This window comes from Bos grunniens, chromosome 22 (genome assembly GCF_055505025.1).
Source record: "Bos grunniens cultivar Pamir isolate PY7600 chromosome 22, Bosgru_T2T1.0, whole genome shotgun sequence".
Taxonomy (NCBI): domain Eukaryota; kingdom Metazoa; phylum Chordata; class Mammalia; order Artiodactyla; family Bovidae; genus Bos; species Bos grunniens.
The window spans coordinates 3,075,349-3,097,730 of NC_141186.1; the positions used below are offsets into that span (position 1 = coordinate 3,075,349).

Genomic DNA, 22,382 nt, shown 5'->3' on the forward strand with positions numbered 1-22,382 from the left:
AGGTTACTGTTTAAACGATCAGCATAAATGTCCTCTTTCCCTAATAAAATGATAGGGAGAGGATTTTATATAAAGTCCTTATATACTTTCAAGTTTTAGTAATTTAGGTTACAGACACAAAAAGAACCTATGAAAGGTATTTAAAAGTGAACTTAATACATTTAAGATAATTCTATAACACACTATTTGCAATGCGTTTCAATTTGAGGTCTAGAACAAATGAAAATGACAGGCAGCCATTCTATTAGCGGAAGTGGCCCGTATAAACTGAGAGAATAAAACTTCATTTTACCATTTCTTGTATCATTTAATGATATAAGTGGAACACTAAAAAGCACAAAAGGAATTCATGAGTCCTCTCAATCTGGGAGTGTAAATCATCAATATGTATCATAGAAGTTAAAGTGTCTTTGGATCTGACTGTTCAGAAAACAGCAGCTGAACATGGCAAATGATTAGCTGCATCCCAAGGAGTCCTATGGAACGGGGACACAGAACTGGTCCCTGAGTCAGAGGAAGTCTGACCACGAGTAAAGGACGTAACCCTGGACCTTTTCCTTTCCATTTCCTCACAGGAAATGAAGGAATCAGATCAAGTCACTTTTAGTTTCTCTGTATAATTAATTAAAAATACATGTTTTACTTACAGTATTAATTACAGTATAGTTATTTGTTCAGTCGCCAAGTTGTGTCTGACTCTTATACATATATGCATAATGGAAACCTTCCTTGTTTTTTAAAACCAATTAAAAAAAACACCAAACACCAAGCAGTTTGGGTTGGTAAAGTATTTCTCCAGCTATCACCTAACAATCCAGAAAAGCCTAATGTAAAGTAACAAAAAGCACAAAGGAATTGTCTCTAACATGCACAGACCCTGTCCTGGCCAGTTCTTCACCGCCATGTTCTAAAAGCAGATCTGCTTCTCCACTCCTGCCATCTGATGTTTGAAGCTTTGCATGAATAGGCTCAGAGCTACAAAATCCTGGGAGACACTGTTCCAGTTAAACAGGTCCCTGTGCTTCATGACTGCGCAGAACCTCCAATCCACACAGCAAACCGGGACTCTAACGGGGCTGACGCCAGCCACCACAGACGTCTATGCCAACTCCATTCGACCAGGGTTCCCAATACTTTGGCCCTAGTGTCTTCTTCTCAAAGGCCTCACTGTTCTGAATACAAATGGCTTGAAAACCAGAGGATATAAGAAGTAAAGAAGGCCCACAGTGGAACTGACCCAAACCCTGACCCCATTAATATCAAACACTATCTACCAAGCTCATGAAGTACTTAAAAAAAAGTAAGCCCACCAAAGCCCCACTATTCTTTCATGTAGGATGTTATTTCATACTTCAGAGATGTTACTATTTCACAGGAAGTACCATCTTAAAAATATTTTTAAGTATGGCTGCAGAAGATTTAAGATTAGTCATATGAACATAAATTTCTCTCGTTGGCTTGCTCTTTGACTCCCACGTTCAAGAGGACTCTGATAGCAACACCTTTGAAACAAGACTGAAATGTGCACATCCCACAACATCAAGATTTAAACTTGGAACCCTTGATAAATTTCCACTCCATCTCTCTCTGGTTTGTCTTTGGTTGTGAACACTGTTTACTTTAAACTTCCCTTCCCCTAACCATTCTTATGAAGGAAGGATCTTAAATTCCTTTTTCAAAAAATAAAAATTCCTCCCTTATGTCACCTTCAACTCTTAAAGTTTCTTAGTCTCTGAGATTCAATTTCATCAGCAGTAAGACGAGTGATTTCTAACGTTTCTTCTATCTTTAAAGTTAAAAGTCTTTCTGGGATTTGTGAAAGATGAATTAAGCTAAAAGCAAATTTAATCCCCTAGCGCCACCTAGTGGAAAACGTAAATAGTGAGGATTTAACTGTGTAACACTAGTACACAGTCACACCCCTTTGGACCCCTGCAGTGCTGCTTTTCTGGATTAACCTAACTGGATTTTTTGGAAACACACTTACTTATTGAATAAACTATGTAATAGGCACCATGCTGCTTTATATATTACCTCACTTAACTTTCATAAAAAGTAGCTAGTTAGTGTCGTTAGAACAGTTAAATGACTTTGCTAATGTCACAATTAATAAGCAACACAATTAAGAACCAAGTTTTTATGACTCTATGGTACTGCTTTCTACTCTATAAGGAGATATCCATTATTTATTAAAGCTACTGAATTATTTCAAGTAGAATGTATATGCTGACAATTGTAATTCAGAGCTTCAAGGTGCCAATCTTTTCTTGCAAGCACAGAAGCAGAACTGGGCTTGTGGGACAAGATGCTGGAGCTGCTGAAGGAATTGTGTATGCGGTCACAGGTGCAAAGCTAGGAAAACCAATTTCAGATGTCAAGTAGGAAAAATCTTTCTTTTGGTTCTAACAGGAGTTGAGGCTAATTTTTATAGGTGGTATTTTCCCTTTATCAGGCCTGGGGGCTGCAAATCAGGTTCTCCCTGTCCAGTGCAGAGGAATTCACTGGGTAAAGGCCAAGGCAGGATGCTGTATTATTCTTAATGCCCATCTCCTTCTTAACCAGTGGTCACCTTCAGTAAAGACCACAGTACAGAAGGGCCTGTTAGCTCATCTAAGGACACGTGGGCTTGGGGCAGAGTGCCGGCGGGCAGCCAGGCAACATGGGGGAAGCAGTGGCTGCCCAGGAGAGCCGAGGGTGGGGGCCCAGCTACTCAGGAGTGCCAGGTACTCTGATGGGCAGAAAGGCTGACCCTGAGAAACAACTGTCCAAGAGGCTACCTTAGATTGCAATATATGAGTGTACAGAATGTATATAGTGGCCACTGAACTCTAGAGAGTAGTTAACTTTTCAATTTATTGTAATAATTTTTTTAAACTTTGCATCTAGAGCATTGCTCTCACTCTGCTTTGCTTCTCTATCATTCATTCCTTCTTTTTACCCTCAGCCCCTTCTGTCATGACATCTGAAGACACATATCCAAGCTTTTAAGAACTCAATGTAAAGCTGTCCCTCAGTGTCCATGGTGGTCTGGTTCCAAAATTCACAGTGGGTACCAAAACGACTTGGAAGTCCAAGTCCCACGTTCGCCCCTGCATATCTTCAGGTCAGCGCCCATGGACTCAACCAACAACCGGCGGCCCAGTCGGCAGCCACCTCTGGAGGCCTCGATCCACAGACGTGCAACCTGCAGATTTACCAAAGACTGACTGCATGTTTCTTGGAAAAAATCTCTGTAAAGTGGACCTCCACCGGTCACACCCACACTGTCCAGGGGTCACTGTAATAGCAGACAGACCCTGAATGATCTGAGAGGCAACTTGTGTTTCAGTGGGTGACTTCAGGCTACACACACCTTAGCAGCTCAGCAGGGTTTTCTGTTTTGCTTTCCCTGCCCCTAATTCTTGAATTCTCAGTTATCTGCTGAAAACTAAAGTTGTTCTGAAAGTATTAGACTTCTGAGAATTAGTGGATGCTCAAAAGTTTTGTTTTAATAATTATAAAAATCAAGTTTCTTGTATGTCTAAATTAATCAAATTATTAAAGTGGAAAACTTAAAACTTGAATTCTCTTTAAACTTTACAGAGAAAAAAATGATTTAAGGAGATTGAAAGAAAGGAAGCTGAAAGAACAACTTTAATTAACTAATAAGGTTTTTAAAAAATTAGCTTTTAAACAACAGAAGCATGTAATTCTGGAATTATGATAAAAGCATACAGTTACCACATTTTAGCAAAAATGATTAAAGAGGAAGATAAAGGTGAATTTTCACAGAATATAATAATTTTCTAAGTAGTTACAATTTACGCTGACTCTGTGGTCTAACACCTAGTTATAAATCCTAAACAGGACGCACACAGCACGATGGGCTTCTCAATTCAGTGATTCGGTAGTACCGTTTGTTTGGCTTTCTGCAGCTCTATTCTGAGATCTCTACATTCTTTCCTCAGCAGTTCCAGTTCCTGTTCCAAACCATGGATCTTCAGGTCGCAGCTTAACTTTTCCACCTCCCAGTTTGATGAAGGAGGATTTAAATTTCTTATCACTACAAAAAGGATGGACATTAAAATTGTTATTTCTGACTTCTACATGGGTTGCAGTTCAAAAAAGATTATGTTAGTAAAATGGAGGTAAAAGAAAAACCAATATAAAACATCTACAATTAAAGTGTTTTTGAAAGACAGTAAGTACTTTCAAGTGTCTATGCTAAGATATTAGCAATCTTATTTTATACAACACAATAGAACGTGTTCTATTGTGTCATCACCCCTATTTCTGATTTCTGTTTAGATAACAGCAAATCTGTCAGCCTGAAACTTTAAAATACACAGCACATATCAAGCATACGCTGAAATGACAGATCAATTACATATACATGTGAAGGTTAAGACAGTGATTAAGAATGAAATGAAGTGAGTAAGCTGAGGCTCACTCAGCTAATCATCCCACCCAGTCCTTGTAGAGAGGACAAAGCTTGACCATCAGGCCTATAGCATGACTTCTGAACAATTTCATTCATAAACATTCCACTGTACAAATGCAACAGCACTGGACACGGACTAACCCTTCTCCGTATTAAGGGATACCCTTAATAAGGAACCCTTACCCTCATTAAGGAACTAAAGACTGAGTTCCTTAGACTCTGTCCATAGAAAAAGGCCCACTCACCTGCCATGAGAGAGCCCCCCTCAACCTCCCGTCAGGCCTCTCAGAGGCCGCGTCTTGAGCTGTCCCCTCAGAGCCTTCTTGCATGGAGGCAGGCTAGCACCCACCCCCACTCCTAACTTCTCAGAAGCATAGCATCTCAGCGGCACATTTTAACAACCTTCAGAAACTGGATTAAAATAAACAAAAAAGCAACTATAACTACTCCATGACAGGGTGTCCAATGTGGGCAAGAGGCTTTATAGAATATGGGATTGTATTCCTTTCTTCATCTACTTCATCACAAACCAGCCCTGAATCAACCATCAAATTTTCTCTAGGAAAAGTGCAATTTACATCTAAGGAAAAGTTAAGAAGGATTTGATATTTGGTAAAAGCAGAACACAGAAATTAACATAAGCCCCCAAATTAAAAAGTCAGTCCTTAGCACACAGACAGAGAAAACTGATCATGGCTATAACACATGGATGGAAAACCGTATTGATCGCGGTAGAATATTTGTAACAAATAAGCGGCCTACCCTGCTGAGTTTCCACCTCTGTCCTCAGCTGGAGGAGTTCTACTTCTTTAGATTGTAGCTGTTCATTCAACACTTTCAAAGATTCAGAGTTGTCTTTATTCTAGTTAAGTAGGGAAAATGCCACATTACAGTCAATAAAATCTAAAGATTGGTATTACATTATATATTCATTTTCAGGCAGATTTGAAAAAACAGATTCCAGCCTTTTAAAAGCAAGGTGGGAAACTGAATGCAGTTTTCACCAATCTTTTTCTAACTTAGGACATTTTTTCACTGGCTTAAAAAAAAAAAAAAAAAAAGAAAAGTGATAAACTCTACTACTACTACTACTACTACTACTACTACTAAGTCACTTCAGTCGTGTCCGACTCTGCGACCCCATAGACGGCAGCCCACCAGGCTCCCCCGTCCCTGGGATTCTCCTGGCAAGAACACTGGAGTGGGCTGCCATTTCCTTCTCCAGTGCATGAAAGTGAAAAGTGGAAGTGAAGTCGCTCAGTCGTGTCTGACTCTTCTCGACCCCATGGACTGCAACCTACCAGGCTCCTCCGTCCATGGGATTTTCCAGGCAAGAGTACTGGAGTGGGGTGCCATTGCCTTCTCCGGGTGATAAACTCTACTGAGTCACAATTTTTCAAAATAAGTTAGTGGTGTTAGATGTACTTAAGACCTAAACATCATTACAAACCAACTACTTATTTTGTATAGAAGTAAGTAACAAATATTCCTACTAAAAAGTTTTCTGCTTTTGCCTTGAGCAGGCAAATTTTTTGTCTAATAAATGTAAATATCTCGTATTTCTAATTTTAAACCTCCTGAAGGAGAAAATTCATTTGCAACACACAGATGCCATTCTTTACAGACCAGCCTACCATTTTATCCAGCTTGCTTTTCAGATTATCTCTATCGATGCAGACCTCTCGGTACGCGTGGTAGGCTTTATTTACTTGTTCCCGTCCCACAGAGCTTGTTTCTTCATCCTTTCGAGCTCCTATAAGCTAAAGGCATAAAATCAGAAGACAAAGCTTAAGAGGATGTTCGACATCAGCGAATAAGTCAGTCTTCTGATGGCTCCGCATCTCAGTTTAATTACACTAATGCAGGGAATAAAGCCTGAACTACAATTAAGTGAACATTTCACTTCCATACATTTATGCTTTAGTGATTAAGAAAGTAAAAAGCACAGAATAGATATTTTAAAAAATCTCCGTTTATGCTTTTCCTTAATCAGTATCTTATACTTTGCTGTGCCTTTTATAATTCATCATACTAAAATACTACATCATTCTTTCATGGTGCTTCTCTGTTTTCCAAGCTAGAACATACTATTTAATTTCTATCATCGGAAAAGTGAATATCAATTTAGTGTGTACTTGACACTTTAAGGAATAGAAGTGTTAGTTCATTAAGTGCTGTATTAATGCAGAACAAATTATTAGGATTGTTGATCACAAAGTAAATACTTCCAATATTACTTACCACATTTTTCTATTGACTTTTAAAATAAAATTAGAGAAGGAAACGGCAACCCACTCCAGTGTTCTTGCCTGGAGAATCCCATGGATGGAGAAGCCAGGTAGGCTGCAGTCCATGGGGTTGCACAGAGTTGGACACGACTGAAGCGACTTAGCAGCAGCAGCAGCAACAACGCCAAACTCCAAAATGTTATCTTGTTTCACTCTATCCCAGTATGTCACAAATTTATTTAACAGTCATTAAAGAAAATTCATATGAATACTAAGAAATCAATTATTTTTACAACCGAGTCCTCCTTTTCTTACTTCCTGCAAATGAGTCAATCTCTACCAAACTCCATCCTCAAGTCTGTACAGTTGGATCATTCCTTCTCATTTTGTGGAAACTGTTGTCTGTAACACACTACACGGAAGAGCTGAGGATCATAAACTATGATCTGAAGAAACGTGAACTGAGTTAAACTTTAAAAGTAAAGGATGAGTGAGGAAGATTTCCCAATACATAAGCAAAGCAGATCTGAGGATTTATAACTGAATTAGCTACCTGGCTTATGTATTCCGTAACATGTAGGATACACAGTTTCTGCGTGAGAAAGGTGCAAACAGAGGACGTTAATTCATCAGATACACACTTTCTTATTAACGTGTGTATGAGAACAAAGAGAATGCTGAGGTAAAGATGTCAGTCCTGGTGAAATTTCAGTCCTGACAAAAACACTATTAAACATATTGGAACAATGTTCCAGGAACTTCTTCCCTTCTTGATATATAATTGTTTGCATAGGTTTAAACATCCTGAATGAAATACACACAGCTAGGAAGGTAAGGCAATCTGAAAGAGGTAAAAAAACATTTGAACTTTAATCCCTTCATGTTGCTAAATCGTCTTCTGCACACATTCACCAAGCATGATAATATGTGAAACACAGAAGGCCAAGTAAAATGTCCAGGGTTTTGAGATTAGCAGTGACTTATCTTTGGAAATTTGCTACACTCATGGATGACAGAGCAGAGAAATATTTAAAATTTCAAATAGTTTGAATTATTAAGTCGTAAACATAATGAAGGTGATAGACAAATTACCTTTTCTTCCAAAATTCTGATTCTTTTTTTTAAGAAAGAGTTCTCTTTCTCTGAATCCTTAAGTCGTTTTTTGATGTCTTCATATGCAGTGACGAGGGCAAAATGTGAAGCAACAGATTCATCTCCTGAATATATTGAGACTGGAGTCACTGGGTCTCTCCTGTGGGCTTTTTCATGATTCAGAATACAGATGTCATCTTCCACCAGTGCATCCATGACAGCTGTTTAAAAATAAAGACATAAAATAGCAATGTCTCACTGAATAAATAAGCAGAAAAAAGTATATTGAGAGCATAATACGAACACTGCTGAAACGTTTAAAAACTGCCATTTCTTTTTTCTTACCGAAACACAGTTGATGTATATGTAAGTTTCAGGTGTACAACATAGTGATTCACGGTTTTAAAGGTTATATTCCATTTACAGTTATAATACATTGGGTATATTTCCTGTGTTGTATATGTTCCTTCAGGTCATTTATTTTATACACAGCAGTCTGTATCTCCTGTCCCGGTCTGGCCCATCCCCCGTTCCCTCTCCTCCCTGGTAACCACTAGCTTTCTCTACCTGTGAGCTTGTTTCTTACCTGTCATATATTCACCAGTTCATTTCTTAGATTCCCCACGTGAGTGACGCCGTACAGATTTCGTCTTTCTCTGACTTATTTCACTAAGCATAACACCCTCCAAGTTCATGAATATTGTTGCAAATGGCAGAATCCCCTTCTTTTCTATGGCTGAGTCGTATCCCATTGTCCACATGCACCATATCTTTTTTCTCCAGTGATCAGTCAATGGACACAGGCTACTCCCGTATCTTGACTATTGTAAATAGCGCTGCTATGAACACTGGGGTGCATGTTATCTTTCTTCATTAGCGCTTTTACCTTTTTGGGATATACACTCAAGAGTGGACTTGCTGGTTCCTATGGTACCTCTACTGTTACTTTTTTGAGAAAGCTTCATACTCTTTTCCACAGTGGCGGCACCAATTTGCATTCCCACCAATGCTGTACAAATGATCTCTTTTCTCTACATCCTCGCCAACATTTGTCATTTGTGGTCTTTTTGATGATGGCCATTCTGACGATGTCAGAATTGTGGTCTCATTCTATCCCACTGTAGTTTGAATTTGCATTTCTCTAATTAATGATGCTGAGTATCTTTCCCCATGTCTGCTGGCCATCTGTGTATCTTCTTTGGAAAACTGTCTATTCAGGTCTTCTGTCCATTTTAAAATAAGGTTGTTTCTTTGATGCTGAGTTGTGCTATTCTGGATGTTATCATTATTGATTTTATCATTTGCAAATATTTTCTCCCATTCAGTACACTGTCTTTTCATTTTGTGAATGATTTCCTTTGCTGTGAAATTAAGTCCCACTTGTTAACTTTTGCTTTTGTTTCCTTTGCTTTAGGAGACAGATCCAAAAAAAAAGAAAAATTGCTATGCTCTATGTCAAAGAGCATTCTGCCTGTTTTCTTCTTTTATAGTTTCAGGTCTTACGTTTAGGTCTTTAATCTATTTTATTTTTTGGATATGATGTTCGAGAATGTTGTAACTTCACTCTTTTACATGAATTGTCCACTTTTCTTAGCACCACTTACTGAAGACACTGTCTTTTCTCCACTGTATAGTTTATTAAAAATTTTTTTTACTGAAGTATAGTTGATTTACACATGTTCTGTTAGTTTCAGCTATACAACTAAATGATCGAGTCTGTAAAGTTTGTTTTGCTTTATTTCAGACAACATGAACATTAAGGAAAGGGTGTGTGTGTGTTTTTCTGGGTCTGTTCTGTCATCGTGTATTTGCTTTTCTGATTTTATGATCGAAAGCTTCAAATTGCTCCCAAGTCCGATGCTGTAAAGAGCAATATTGCATAGGAACCTGGAATGTCAGGTCCATGAATCAAGGCAAATTGGAAGTGGTCAAATAAGAGATGGCAAGAGTGAATGCCGACATTCTAGGAATCAGCGAACTCAAATGGACTGGAATGGGTGAATTTAACTCAGATGACCATTGTATCTACTACTATGGACAGGAATCCCTCAGAAGAAATGGAGTAGCCATCAAGGTCAACAAAAGAGTCCGAAATGCAGTACTTGGATGCAATCTCAAAAACGACAGAATGGTCTCTGTTCGTTTCCAAGGCAAACCATTCAATATCACAGTAATCCAAGTCAATGCCCCAACCAGTAACGCTGAAGAAGCTGAAGTTGAATGGTTCTACGAAGACCTACAAGACCTTTGAGAACTAACACCCAAAAAAGATGTCCTTTTCATTATAGGGGCCTGGACGCAAAAGTAGGAAGTCAAGAAACACCTGGAAGTAACAGGCAAATTTGGCCTTGGAATATGGAATGAAGCAGGGCAAAGATTAATAGAGTTTTGCCAAGAAAATGCACTGGTCATAACAAACACGCTCTTCCAACAGCACAAGAGAAGACTCTATACATGGACATCACCAGATGGTCAACACCGAAATCAGATTGATTATATTCTTTGCAACCACAGATGGAGAAGCTCTATACAGTCAACAAAAACAAGACCAGGAGCTGACTGTGGCTCAGATCATGAACTCCTTATTACCAAATTCAGACTTAAACTGAAGAAAGTAGGGAAAACCACTAGACCATTCAGGTATGACCTAAATCAAATCCCTTATGATTATACAGTGGAAGTGAGAAATAGATTTAAGGGCCTAGATCTTATAGATAGAGTGCCTGATGAACTATGGATGGAGGTTCGTGACACTGTACAGGAGACAGGGATCAAGACCATCCCCATGGAAAAGAAATGCAAAAAAGCAAAATGGCTGTCTGGGGAGGCCTTACAAATAGCTGTGAAAAGAAGAGAAGTGAAAAGAAAAGGAGAAAAGGAAAGATATAAACATCTGAACGCAGAGTTCCAAAGAATAGCAAAAAGAGATAAGAAAGCCTTCCTCAGCGATCAATGCAAAGAAATAGAGGAAAACAACAGAATGGGAAAGACTAGAGATCTCTTCAAGAAAATTAGAGATACCAAGGGAACATTTCATGCAAAGATGGGCTCGATAAAGGACAGAAATGGCATGGACCTAACAGAAGCAGAAGATATTAAGAAGAGGTGGCAAGAATACACAGAAGAACTATACAAAAAAGATCTTCATGTCCCAGATAATCAAGATGGTGTGATCACTCACCTAGAGCCAGACATCCTGGAATGTGAAGTCAAGTGGGCCTTAGAAAGCATCACTAGGAACAAAGCTAGTGGAAGTGATGGAATTCCAGTGGAGCTATTTCAAATCCTGAAAGATGATGCTGTGAAAGTGCTGCACTCAATATGCCAGCAAATTTGGGAAACTCAGCAGTGGCCAGAGGACTGGAAAAGGTCAGTTTTCATTCCAATCCCAAAGAAAGGCAATGCCAAAGAATGCTCAAACTACCGCACAATTGCACTCATCTCACACGCTAGTAAAATAATGCTCAAAATTCTCCAAGCCAGGCTTCAGCAATATGTGAACTGTGAACTTCCTGATGTTCAAGCTGGTTTTAGAAAAGGCAGAGGAACCAGAGATCAAATTGCCAACATCCGCTGGATCATGGAAAAAGCAAGAGAGTTCCAGAAAAACATCTATTTCTGCTTTATTGACTATGCCAAAGCCTTTGACTGTGTGGATCATAATAAACTGTGGAAAATTCTGAAAGAGATGGGAATACCAGACCACCTGACTTGCTTCTTGAGAAACCCATATGCAGGTCAGGAAGCAACAGTTAGAACTGGACATGGAACAACAGACTGGTTCCAAATAGGAAAAGGAGTACATCAAGGCTGTATATTGTCACCCTGTTTATTTAACTTACATGCAGAGTACTTCATGAGAAATGCTGGGCTGGAAGAAACACAAGCTGGAATCAAGATTGGTAGGAGAAATATCAATAACCTCAGATATGCAGATGACACCACCCTTATGGCAGAAAGTGAAGAGGAACTCAAAAGCCTCTTGATGAAAGTCAAAGTGGAGAGTGAAAAAGTTGGCTTAAAGCTCAACATTCAGAAAATGAAGATCATGGCATCCGGTCCCATCACTTCATGGGAAATAGATGGGGAAACAGTGGAAACAGTGTCAGACTTTATTTTTGGGGGCTCCAAAATCACTGCAGATGGTGATTGCAGCCATGAAATTAAAAGATGCTTACTCCTTAGAAGGAAAGTTATGTCCAACCTAGATAGCATATTCAAAAGCAAAGACATTACTTTGCCAACAAAGGTTCATCAAGTCAAGGCTATGGTTTTTCCAGTGGTCATGTATGGATGTGAAAGTTGGACTGTGAAGAAGGCTGAGCACTGAAGAATTGATGCTTTTGAACTGTGGTGTTGGAGAAGACTCTTGAGAGTCCCTTGGACTGCAAGGAGGTCCAACCAGTCCATCCTAAAGGAGATCATTCCTGGGAGTTCATTGGAATTACTGATGCTAAAGCTGAAACTCCAGTACTTTGGCCATCTCATGCGAAGAGCTGACTCACTGGAAAAGATTCTGATGCTGGGAGGGATTGGGGGCAGGAGGAGAAGGGGACGACAGAAGTTGAGATGGCTGGATGGCATCACTGACTCGATGGATGTGAGTCTGAGTGAACTCCGGGAGTTGATGATAGACAGGGAGGCCTGGTGTGCTGTGATTCATGGGGTCACAAAGAGTCGGATACAACTGAGTGACTGAACTGAACTGAAAGTCAGAGTTTGACATGTCCAGTGATTTGTTTATACCAAGGATTATAGGAAAGTTAGGCAAAAATAAATGTGTTTTACTACAAGTCCGAGTAGGTGAAAGCTACTATTCAATCATTCTTCACCAAGACCAATTTAAAAACTTCTAACCATGTAGGGCAACTCCTGTTCTTAAGTTAGCTTCTTTCTCAGTTTATTAAAAAAGTTAAGAAGTAAGACCTGCTATATTCCCCCCCAAAGTGGGAGATCCTCATGACCATAATTAACTCCTGCTGTTTCCAGCGCTAACTGCACTTTCTCCTAATGATGGATAAAGAGGTAAAGTTTTCTTCCCCTGAAGGGTTTACTTTCTTCTCTCTGGATTCAACTCTATTCCAAAATAACAGTAAACATCATTCCAATCACACTGCTAGTAGTTGAAATCCTCTTATTTCCTGTCGAAAAAGAAATATGATACTGTAACCTCAAGTGGGCATGTACGTTTCCATCTAAGACTCTGTCACACACACGTTATGCCTTAAAAGAGGAACAGCAGAGTAAGAGTAACGGCTAGGTGAGTTGACAGGCTGCAGTCTAGTGTAAGGAGGTGAAACTGTGCTCATCTTAGACATCTGATACACATAATATCTTAACAGCCAACCGAATGGACAGGATTTATTCAACTGCAATATTTTTTTTCCCCGCTAAAGGAGTAAGTCAAATTGCTCTACAGAGTTGAAACAGATGGTGACGCACAGTTTGTGCACCTTGAGGATCCGAGCCTTTATGCCTTTGCTTTGCACAAAGTTCTAATTAGATCAGTGGTGTGATTTCCTACACACACATTTTTATCACAAAATAATGCTTTACTCAGCAAGGAAAACCCAGTGTGGGAGATAGCTGTGCAGTAAAATAGTTATTATGCCATAAAGGGAAGGAATATAGTTGCAACAATACAGAATGCTATAGAGACTGAGAGGTGGGGAGGAGAAGGAGTTTCCAAAGGTAATAGGGAATATCAAGTCACTCTCAATCCTGCTATAGGTGAAGAGGGTGGTTATGTTTATTGTACTTACAGTACTTAAACTTTAACCCTTTGCTGCCAGCAGTGGTAACAAGGTCAAAGGCTTTAAAGAGTATGGGGAGAAGGGACGAGGAGGAGAATAACAGGAGATGAGACTGGAAAAGCAGAACAGAAACCAATGAAGATGGTCCTTTATAATAAAGAGACTATAGGATTTGATCCTTGTTCTGTGGAATTTAAGAAAAACTTGGAGATGAGCCAAGACTGTGAAGAACACATATACAACAACTATACAACATTCATAATCAAATGAACTACTGAGCACTGCACAACGTCGTTCACAGATGCTATCCCAGTTAATTCTCATGATTACCTATGAGGTAGGAAAATCCTGTTGGACCCATTTCACATCTGGGAAAACGGGGGCCCATAAAGATTATCAAGTTTAACCAAGATGAGCACAAACATATGGATTTTAGAGCCTGAAATATTTAGAGCCTGAAATATTTTCCCTCCCCAATGAACCATTTATACACTAAATTCATCAAGAACTACAAAACTAGTATCTTAAATGGAAGGGAGTGTAACGACTTAACAATGTTACATTTGATAAAGTATGATAACTGGTCATTTTAAAGACAAAATATGTAGTCGGATAGCTTATTTTATATACTTACATCTGTTGCCTATTTATTATTTATAAATCACCCAAGTTGCATATAGCCTCCCTCTAAATATAAGACAGTATTATTTGCCTAAAAATGATTTTCAAGTTTTGTATCATTATTCTATGTATTTATTCTACGTACTCTAAACATGACTTAGAATCCGCTGTCCTGAGAAACTACTTATCTGTCCTAAAAAGTATGAGAAATAGCCAAGCACAGCAAAGAGAAAATTCACTATTGCCACGCAGTAAGCTTACTGTTCCAGTGACTGCCATTCAAATTTATTATGAATGAAAATGAAAGATTTGATTCCTATCCTTGCAATAATAAATATAAGATCAAGTAAGTATTAGAAACATTAATGCTTATCATTAATGCTTATTAATTGGTGTGACTCCATACACACCCAATTTCTAGAGAGTGAAAGCTGCGGGGCCAGGGAAAAATGAGATCTTAGAAAGACACCAAATAATACAAGGCAGGCATCCCACTGTATTTATCCCCATACTGAAAGGAAAACTGCTTTCAAAGTAACAAAATAGGCCACGTGTGGCCTTTGGCTTTATTGCTTATGCAAGCAGCCTTCCTCGACCTCACTGCGACAGAGAAGTTAAAGGGAGCTTCAGCAGTCCACATACAGCAAAGTCAGATTCAGGTTCACGTACTTTGTGATGTAAAAAGCATTTGTGATAGTCACAAATATCCAAAGTACTGGCCTGGGGAAATCTGATTTTCTGGATAAAGGGTAAAAGCCTAACTGGCTATTATAAACCTAACGAACTAGACTAAGGCAGCTTTAACACTTGTCAAATTTTACCGTATACTGTAATCTAAGTTTATTTATCATAACTTAAATTATCTTAAACAAACCTGTGTTTATTTTAATCTTTACAAAGTGAGTGCCATGAGCAGGATATCATTATCAAACATAAGAAAGATCAACTAAAAAAACTGTCTTGTATAATAATATTCTAAAAAAACTGAGCTGACCTAGAGTAGTGTTTGCAAAGTGATGAATGGACAACTACCTTAGAATCATTTGGGGTTCTCTTCAAAATTACTGATCGCTAGGCTCCAATACAGATCTATGCAAATCAGAATGTTGGAGTAAAAAATGTTAAGCTGAATTGTCAGTAATCAGTCCTTGTAATTTTAAGTCCCATTCCAATTTAAGGAATATACTCTGCAGTATTAAACAATGAAACTCCCAAGAACGATTAAAAGGAGTTCTGGTCACCCAATTCCAATGTGGAGGCAGCGGCATCTCCACACCATCAACTGCCAGTGCTCTGGACACCAGCTGGGGGCCCACAACTCAACTCAGACACTGTTTACTGGACACGGCATTAGACTCCACAGGTAAAGGGCTCAGTCCCACGGTACCTGCCTCCACTTCAGAAGCCAATGGCAAGCCCAGGATGCTACCTGTACTTCTGAGGGACCAGCTACAAGCTAGAGGTTCCACTGGTTCCCTCCAGTTCAGGATGCCAATCACCAAGTCCAGATTGTTACCTGTGCTTCTGACCAACTGGCTATAAAGCAGAGGTGCTCGTGACTTTCTTATATTTGATTACTCAAACCCATTTACTCACTTGATTACTATTAAAATATATGAACCAACAGCAGATGTAGAGACAGACAGGGTGAGGTGCTGAACAAAGGAGCCTCTGCCCTTGTGGGGTTGGCAGCCAGCACCAGGCACTGAAAACATTCTGGTTCACCCACGTGGAAGCTCTCTGACCATATCGTCTTTAGGTTTTTAATAGAGGTCATAAGCACGACCGACTGAATCCCTGGAAACTGACTCAGCCTCTCTGACACCCACCTCAATAGCCCAGGTCAGGGGGACTAAAAGTGCTAACCCGCTAATCAGCTGGTGAGATCCTCTGGCAAACAGCCCCCATCCCTAGGCAGTTTCCAAAAGTCACCTCACTAACATAAATCCAGGCGAGGTGGAAGCTCTGCTCTGCGTAACGAGACCACACATTCGGACCAAAGATGCTCCCAGGAGTCACGGAACCATGGATAAGACCAAACATACGTGTGAAATATACTTTGGGCATCTGAGTGACTATGTGTGCATTTCTTACAAATCACAGCATCGCCAATGTTAACAGAGAAAGATGGAGACAACTTGCCAGAGGAGGTGGTAGAAAAGAGAGCAGTAGTTTCTAAAGACTACAGGAGAGACATAAAGGGAAAAAAATTCAAGCGTTACTCATCAGAATTATTTTAGGAGACCTTGAATTTCAGTCTTGACTACAGTCAACACCAAGAGGATCCTCAGTTGAGATATGCTATATATAATGAGGTAAGAGACTAGAAAAAATAGAATTATCTTCCGACACCAGATTAGTCTTTTTTCCAGAAAAAAATGATTATCCTGTCATATTTAAACACCCTAATATTTACTATTTATTAATCACTAACCATATGCCGCGTACAAGTGTGTTTCCCCATAGTAGGAAAGCAGAATTTACCACCAAAATACGTCTCTTTGGTCATTTCCTAAGAAACTGCAGAAGTAGGGGGAAAAACTATGAAAACCAAGTAGTGGTTATCCTTTTGTAAGAAACATTTACATTTATATGGGAAATCTCCATCTGTAAGGCTGCCGCCCTCTCTCTTTGCCCTTCCTCTCTCAGTGAGGGCTTTGGGTACTCTGTCAAGTTACTCAGTTCTCCTGGGTCTCTCCCGTGTATATACGTGTTATTAAATTTTTGTTTGATTTTCTCCTGTTAAACTACCTCGTATCAATTTAATTCTTAGATCAGCCAGAGAAACGTGGAAGGTGTTAAGGCAAGACAAAAAAATTCAAACATGAACGTTTCTTCAGCCCCTCCGGACCTCCTCCCTTCCCTGTGCATGTATATTAGCCAGACCTCCTTAGGAGAGAACTTCCTTCCTAAATTTTCCTAGGGGCCAGCATGACCCACGACCTACTACTCACTCTGCATCTGCAGATTTAGACTGTATGCTGCTGCTAAGTCGCCTCAGTCGTGTCCGACTCTGTGTGACCCCACAGATGGCAGCCCACCAGGCTCCCCCGTCCCTGGGATTCTCCAGGCAAGAACACTGGAGTGGGTCGCCATTTCCTTCTCCAATGCATGAAAGTGAAGAGTGAAAGTGAAGTCGCTCAGTCGTGCCTGACTCTGTGCGACCCCATGGACTGCAGCCTACCAGGCTCCTCCATCCATGGGATTTTCCAGGCAAGACTACTGGAGTGGGGTGCCACTGCCTTTTCCTTAGACTAATACATCACTTAAAGTATAACCTTTTGTTTCAAAAACGTGATCATGCTCTGACCTCTAATAGGTGGAGCAGTCCTTAAAGCGTTCTGAAAGAATGTCTCCCGGTACAAACTCCAGGTTGGCTCAAATAACATTTTCCATTTCTTTCTTAGATAGACTTGCTCATCTTTTCATTGACATGCATATATTACCACTAGAGGACACCTGGAATCTACCTTGAACCAGTGCTCAGAACCAGCATAGGCTCCCTGAGCCCCACTAGCTCAGGTATTCTGGTGAGTTCTCCTGATATATGGGTCTCATCACTTTTAAGTGATGATCTTAAAAATGTTATTCAAGCTGCTTTACGTTATTAAGTCTGAAGGATGACTGTGAATTTCCTAGGCGGGGGACCTAAGGTTTTTGTCAGATTTAAATTTTTAAAAAAAGTCAATATATGGTCTGACCAAACTTTTGCTAGTGAAATGAGAGAATGAATGAATCCCGCTCTGAAGAAGAAGGGTCACCTGCTTCTAAAAACCTAGTGGAAGTATTTGAGGACCAACCCTCACGATGCTGCAGTCCTACGAGGTAACCCACTACAACCATTATGGAAGTACAGCTCTTCCAAGGGTGCATGCTGCAAACTCCCATCGTCTTGTGCTTTAGATGCCAAAAACTTGGCTTCTGTGAACTGGTGCTAAATCAAATCTCGGAGACAGGGTTTTGGGTGAAGAATGGGGTTAGTCAAAAAGTAAGTTTGGGTTTTTTCCACAACATCTTACAGAAAAATCTAAATGAACCTCTTGGCCAACCCAACAGAATAGAATAGCTTTACTGCTTTGCCAGGGAAAAGGACACAGAAGGCTCCTGCCCTGAAAACTGTCTGTCTCCCAAACGAAGATTTAATGAGGCACTTCAGGGCAATGGTTCAAGGGCGGAGCTGCTGGTAAGATTAGGGAGTGTGCAGGGCCTGTACTCCACTAATCTGGCCTCAGGTAACGCTGCTGAGATCCCCCGGTTCTTCTGTGGTCTTTCTCTGGTACGAATGCTGACATCTTGAAGAACTTGAAGACACTGTTACTGTGCCCCCGAGGTGGAACCGGGGCCCTGCTCCAAGGCTGCGCTACTGTTTCTTGGTTGCCCATCCCCTGTCTTTAAACCCATTCCCTTCCAGGATCATTGCATTAGCAACAGTTCAGAATCTGCCCTTTGGAATTCACAGCAGAGACTGGCGTCAAGAAAGCCTTCCTGCCCGGGAGCCCCACAGAGACCTGTTTCATCCTGAGCACTCTCAGAGGATACACTGTAGGAGGGAAAAACCGAGAAATGTTAAGAGTGGAACTGGTCCAAGGATGAACAGCACACGTCGCATCCACAGTCCCATCTTTACAGAGCTGTTCAGAGCATGTCTCACATCTGCACTAAAGCACCAACCTGATAACGGGGAACTTCGCCTTAAAGACCAAACGGCTCCTAGACAGACTGCCATCTATGGGAATACGGATGGGCTCAGACACGCTTACAAGGGCTTCCTTAATTAGGAAATAAAGTAATCCTGCCCATAACAGCCAAGATGGGGCTCTTTTTTGGCATTCCAAACCTGATCTTTGCACGCACAGTTAGAGAGGCCAGCAGAAGGTAAACTTTTACCTTGTCAGTCTGTTGCCTGGAACCCTGCCTGCAAGGTCTACTAGAAACAAGGGTGGTAAGAGTTCTTCTCATTTCTAGAGAGATCAAATAAAGATGGTGGAGAGAAGGATGTGTGCTCATCTTCTCCTCCAAAGGCACCGAAATCACAACTAGCAGCTGAACCACCATCAACAGAATGACACTGGAAGCCACCAAAGAGCGATACCCACGTCCACAGGCAGAGGAGAAGCCACACCAGGATGGGGGTGGGGGGGGGCACAATCATGATAAAATCACTTCCACGCTTACCAGATGGGTGACCTACAAACTGCAGAACAGTAACACCAAAGAAGTTCTCCCACTCTTGTAAAGATCTGGAGCCCTATGTCAGGCTTCCCAGCCTGGGGATCCAGCAAAGGAACGTCCACTACAAACTGGCAGTCGCCAAGAGCATTTTCCAGCAAGTGAGCGACAACAAGGGCATCTGGCATCTGCCTCTGCGGAGGCTGAAGCCTGTGCTGCTGCAGCTGCTGACCTGCAACACCCCTTGAATTCAGGGTGGAGAGTGGGGCCCTCTGTGCTCCAGGGAAACTGGTATAACAGGTCTTTAGATACTTATTTTCAGGAACTTCTTTCATGATCCCAAGAGATCCTTAGATCTCTTCCTATCTAGAAAAGCACTCAATCCCTTTGTGGTGACATTAGCTCCTTATATAAAGTAAGAGTTTGATTGCACTGAACTCCCCTTTCACCAAAATCTCTTATATTGACTTTCCCCCACTGCCTCTAACTTTCTCAGAGCTACCTGAGGTGCTGTCTCCCGGGCTGTAGTCCTCATTTTGCCCCAGTTACAACTTACCCTGGAACTCTCATGCTGTGCATCTTTTTAGTCAACAGCGACTAGGAGTCTCAGGGAATCTGACTTTGAAGGCCAGCGGGATTTGATTTCGTGACTTCCGAAGGACGGGGGGAAACAGACACTCCGGTCTTGGAGGGCACAAACAAAATCCTGCATGCACCAGGACCCAGGGGGAAGGAGACTGAACCAGACCCACCTGCTAGTGTTGGAGGGTCTCTTGTGAAGGTGTGCGTCAGCAGTGGCTGCCACAGGGACAGGGGAACTGGCAGCCGCAGTCCTAGGAGGTGCCCCTTGGTAAGTGAGACCTCTTGGAGGTCAATACTGAGCATACCATAGAGCTCATCACCTCAGGCTGAACAATCAACAAGGAGGGAGCACAGCCGCACCCATCAGCAGATCCTGGATTAAGGTTTTACTGAGCATAAGCCTGCCCAGATTTCCCCACCAGGCCCTCCCATTAGCCTCATCCACCAGGGGGCAGACAGAAGAAGCAAGAAGACCTGCAATCCCACAGGTTCCAGACTGAAAACTACAACCACAGAATAATTGAAATGAAAAGGCAGAGGATTAACTCCCAGGAGAAAGAACAGGACAAACCTCCACAAAAAGAACTAAATGAAGGAGAGCTAGGCAACCTTCCAGAAAAAGAATTCCAAATAACGAGAGTGAAGATGACCCAGGATCTCAGAAAAAGAATGAAGAAGGGACGAGAAATGTTTACCAAAGACCTAGAAGAATGGAAGAACAAATAGAGATGAAAAGACATCAGTTCAGCTCAGTCGCTCAGTCGTGTCCGACTCTGCGACCCCGTGAACCGCAGCACGCCAGGCCTCCCTGTCCATCACCAACTCCAGGAGTTCACCCAGACTCACGTCCATTGAGTCAGTGATGCCATCCAGCCATCTCATCCTCCGTCGTCCCCTTCTCCTCCTGCCCCCAATCCCTCCCAGCATCAGAGTCTTTTCCAATGAGTCAACTCTTCGCATGAGGTGGCCAAAGTACTGGAGTTTCAGCTTTAGCATCATTCCTTCCAAAGAAATCCCAGGGCTGATCTCCTTCAGAATGGACTGGTTGGATCTCCTTGCAGTCCAAGGAGTCTTCTCCAACACCACAGTTCAAAAGCATCAATTCTTCAGTGCTCAGCTTTCTTCACAGTCCAACTCACATCCATACATGACCACTGGAAAAACCATAGCTTTGACTAGACGGACCTTTGTTGGCAAATTAATGTCTCTGCTTTTGAATATGCTATCTAGGTTGGCCATGGATGTCTGGGGAGGCCTTACAAATAGCTGTGAAAAGAAGAGAAGCGAAAAGCAAAGAAGGAAAGGAAAGATATAAACATTTGAATGCAGACTTCCAAAGAACAGCAAGAAGAGATAAGAAAGCCTTCTTCAGTGATCAATGCAAAGAAATAGAGGAAAACAACGGAATGGGAAAGACTAGGGATCTCTTCAAGAAAATCAGAGATAGTGACCGACCGCGGACGGGGCGTAAGGCGGCAGCTGTGCCGCTGTGGGCGCCGCCGGGGCGGGCGAGTCCCCTGTTCTCGGCCAGTGGCGCCTCAGAGCAGCCCCTTGAGAAGCGGACCCCGGAAGAAGGTCAAGGAATTGCCCAGTAGCAGTAATGCTGCCCAAACCCGGGACCTATTTCTTCTCCTGGGAGGTCAGTGCTGGCCAGGTTCCTGATGGGGACACACTGAGGACATTTGGCAGGTTGTGCAGCTACGACATGACCCAGTCCCAAGTAACCCTGATGGCTCAACTCAGATCTGACCAGCACCCAATCCTCATCTGTACCAAGTTGGTGGAGCCGTTCCAAGCCCAGCTGGGCTCCCTCTACACTGTCCTTGGGGAAATTTAAAAAAAAAAAAAAAAAAAGAAGAAGAAAATCAGAGATAGCAAAGGAACATTTCATGCAAAGATAGGCTCAATAAAGGACAGAAATGGTATGGACCTAACAGAAGCAGAAGATATTAAGAAGAGATGGCAAGAATACACAGAAGAACTGTACAAAAAAGATCTTCAGCTCCCAGATAATCACGATGGTGTGATCACTCACCTAGAGCCAGACATCCTGGAATGTGAAGTCAAGTGGGCCTTAGAAAGCATCACTACGAACAAAGCTAGTGGAAGTGATGGAATTCCAGTGGAGCTATTTCAAATCCTGAAAGATGATGCTGTTAAAGTGTTGCATTCAATATGCCAGCAAATTTGGGAAACTCAGCAGTGGCCAGAGGACTGGAAAAGGTCAGTTTTCATTCCAATCCCAAAGAAAGGCAATGCCAAAGAATGCTCAAACTACCGCACAATTGCACTCATCTCACACGCTAGTAAAGTAATGCTCAAAATTCTCCAAGCCAGGCTTCAGCAATATGTGAACCGTGAACTTCCTGATGTTCAAGCTGGTTTTTGAAAATGCAGAGGAACCAGAGATCAAACTGCCAACATCTGCTGGATCATGGAAAAAGCAAGAGAGTTCCAGAAAACATCTGTTTCTGCTTTATTGACTATGCCAAAGCTTTTGACTGTGTGGATCATAAT

At 41.4% G+C, this 22,382-nt stretch overlaps 1 protein-coding gene across 5 annotated transcripts in view; it reads right to left on the bottom strand.

The window, feature by feature from the left end:
* Positions 1–22,382, bottom strand: part of AZI2 (5-azacytidine induced 2) — a 41,286-nt gene that overhangs the window by 8,155 nt on the left and 10,749 nt on the right. For 3 of the 5 annotated variants that reach the window (XM_086365600.1, XM_086365604.1, XM_086365603.1), the window contains exons 2-5: positions 7,741–7,961; positions 6,055–6,180; positions 5,183–5,282; positions 3,894–4,042 (exon numbers count right to left, since the gene is read on the bottom strand). In XM_086365600.1, coding sequence (XP_086221726.1) covers positions 3,894–4,042; positions 5,183–5,282; positions 6,055–6,180; positions 7,741–7,956 — 591 coding nt within the window. In that variant the 5' untranslated portion in view covers positions 7,957–7,961. The remainder of the gene's footprint in view (positions 1–3,893; positions 4,043–5,182; positions 5,283–6,054; positions 6,181–7,740; positions 7,962–22,382) is intronic. The other 2 variants (XM_086365601.1, XM_086365605.1) reach the window with 1 other exon arrangement.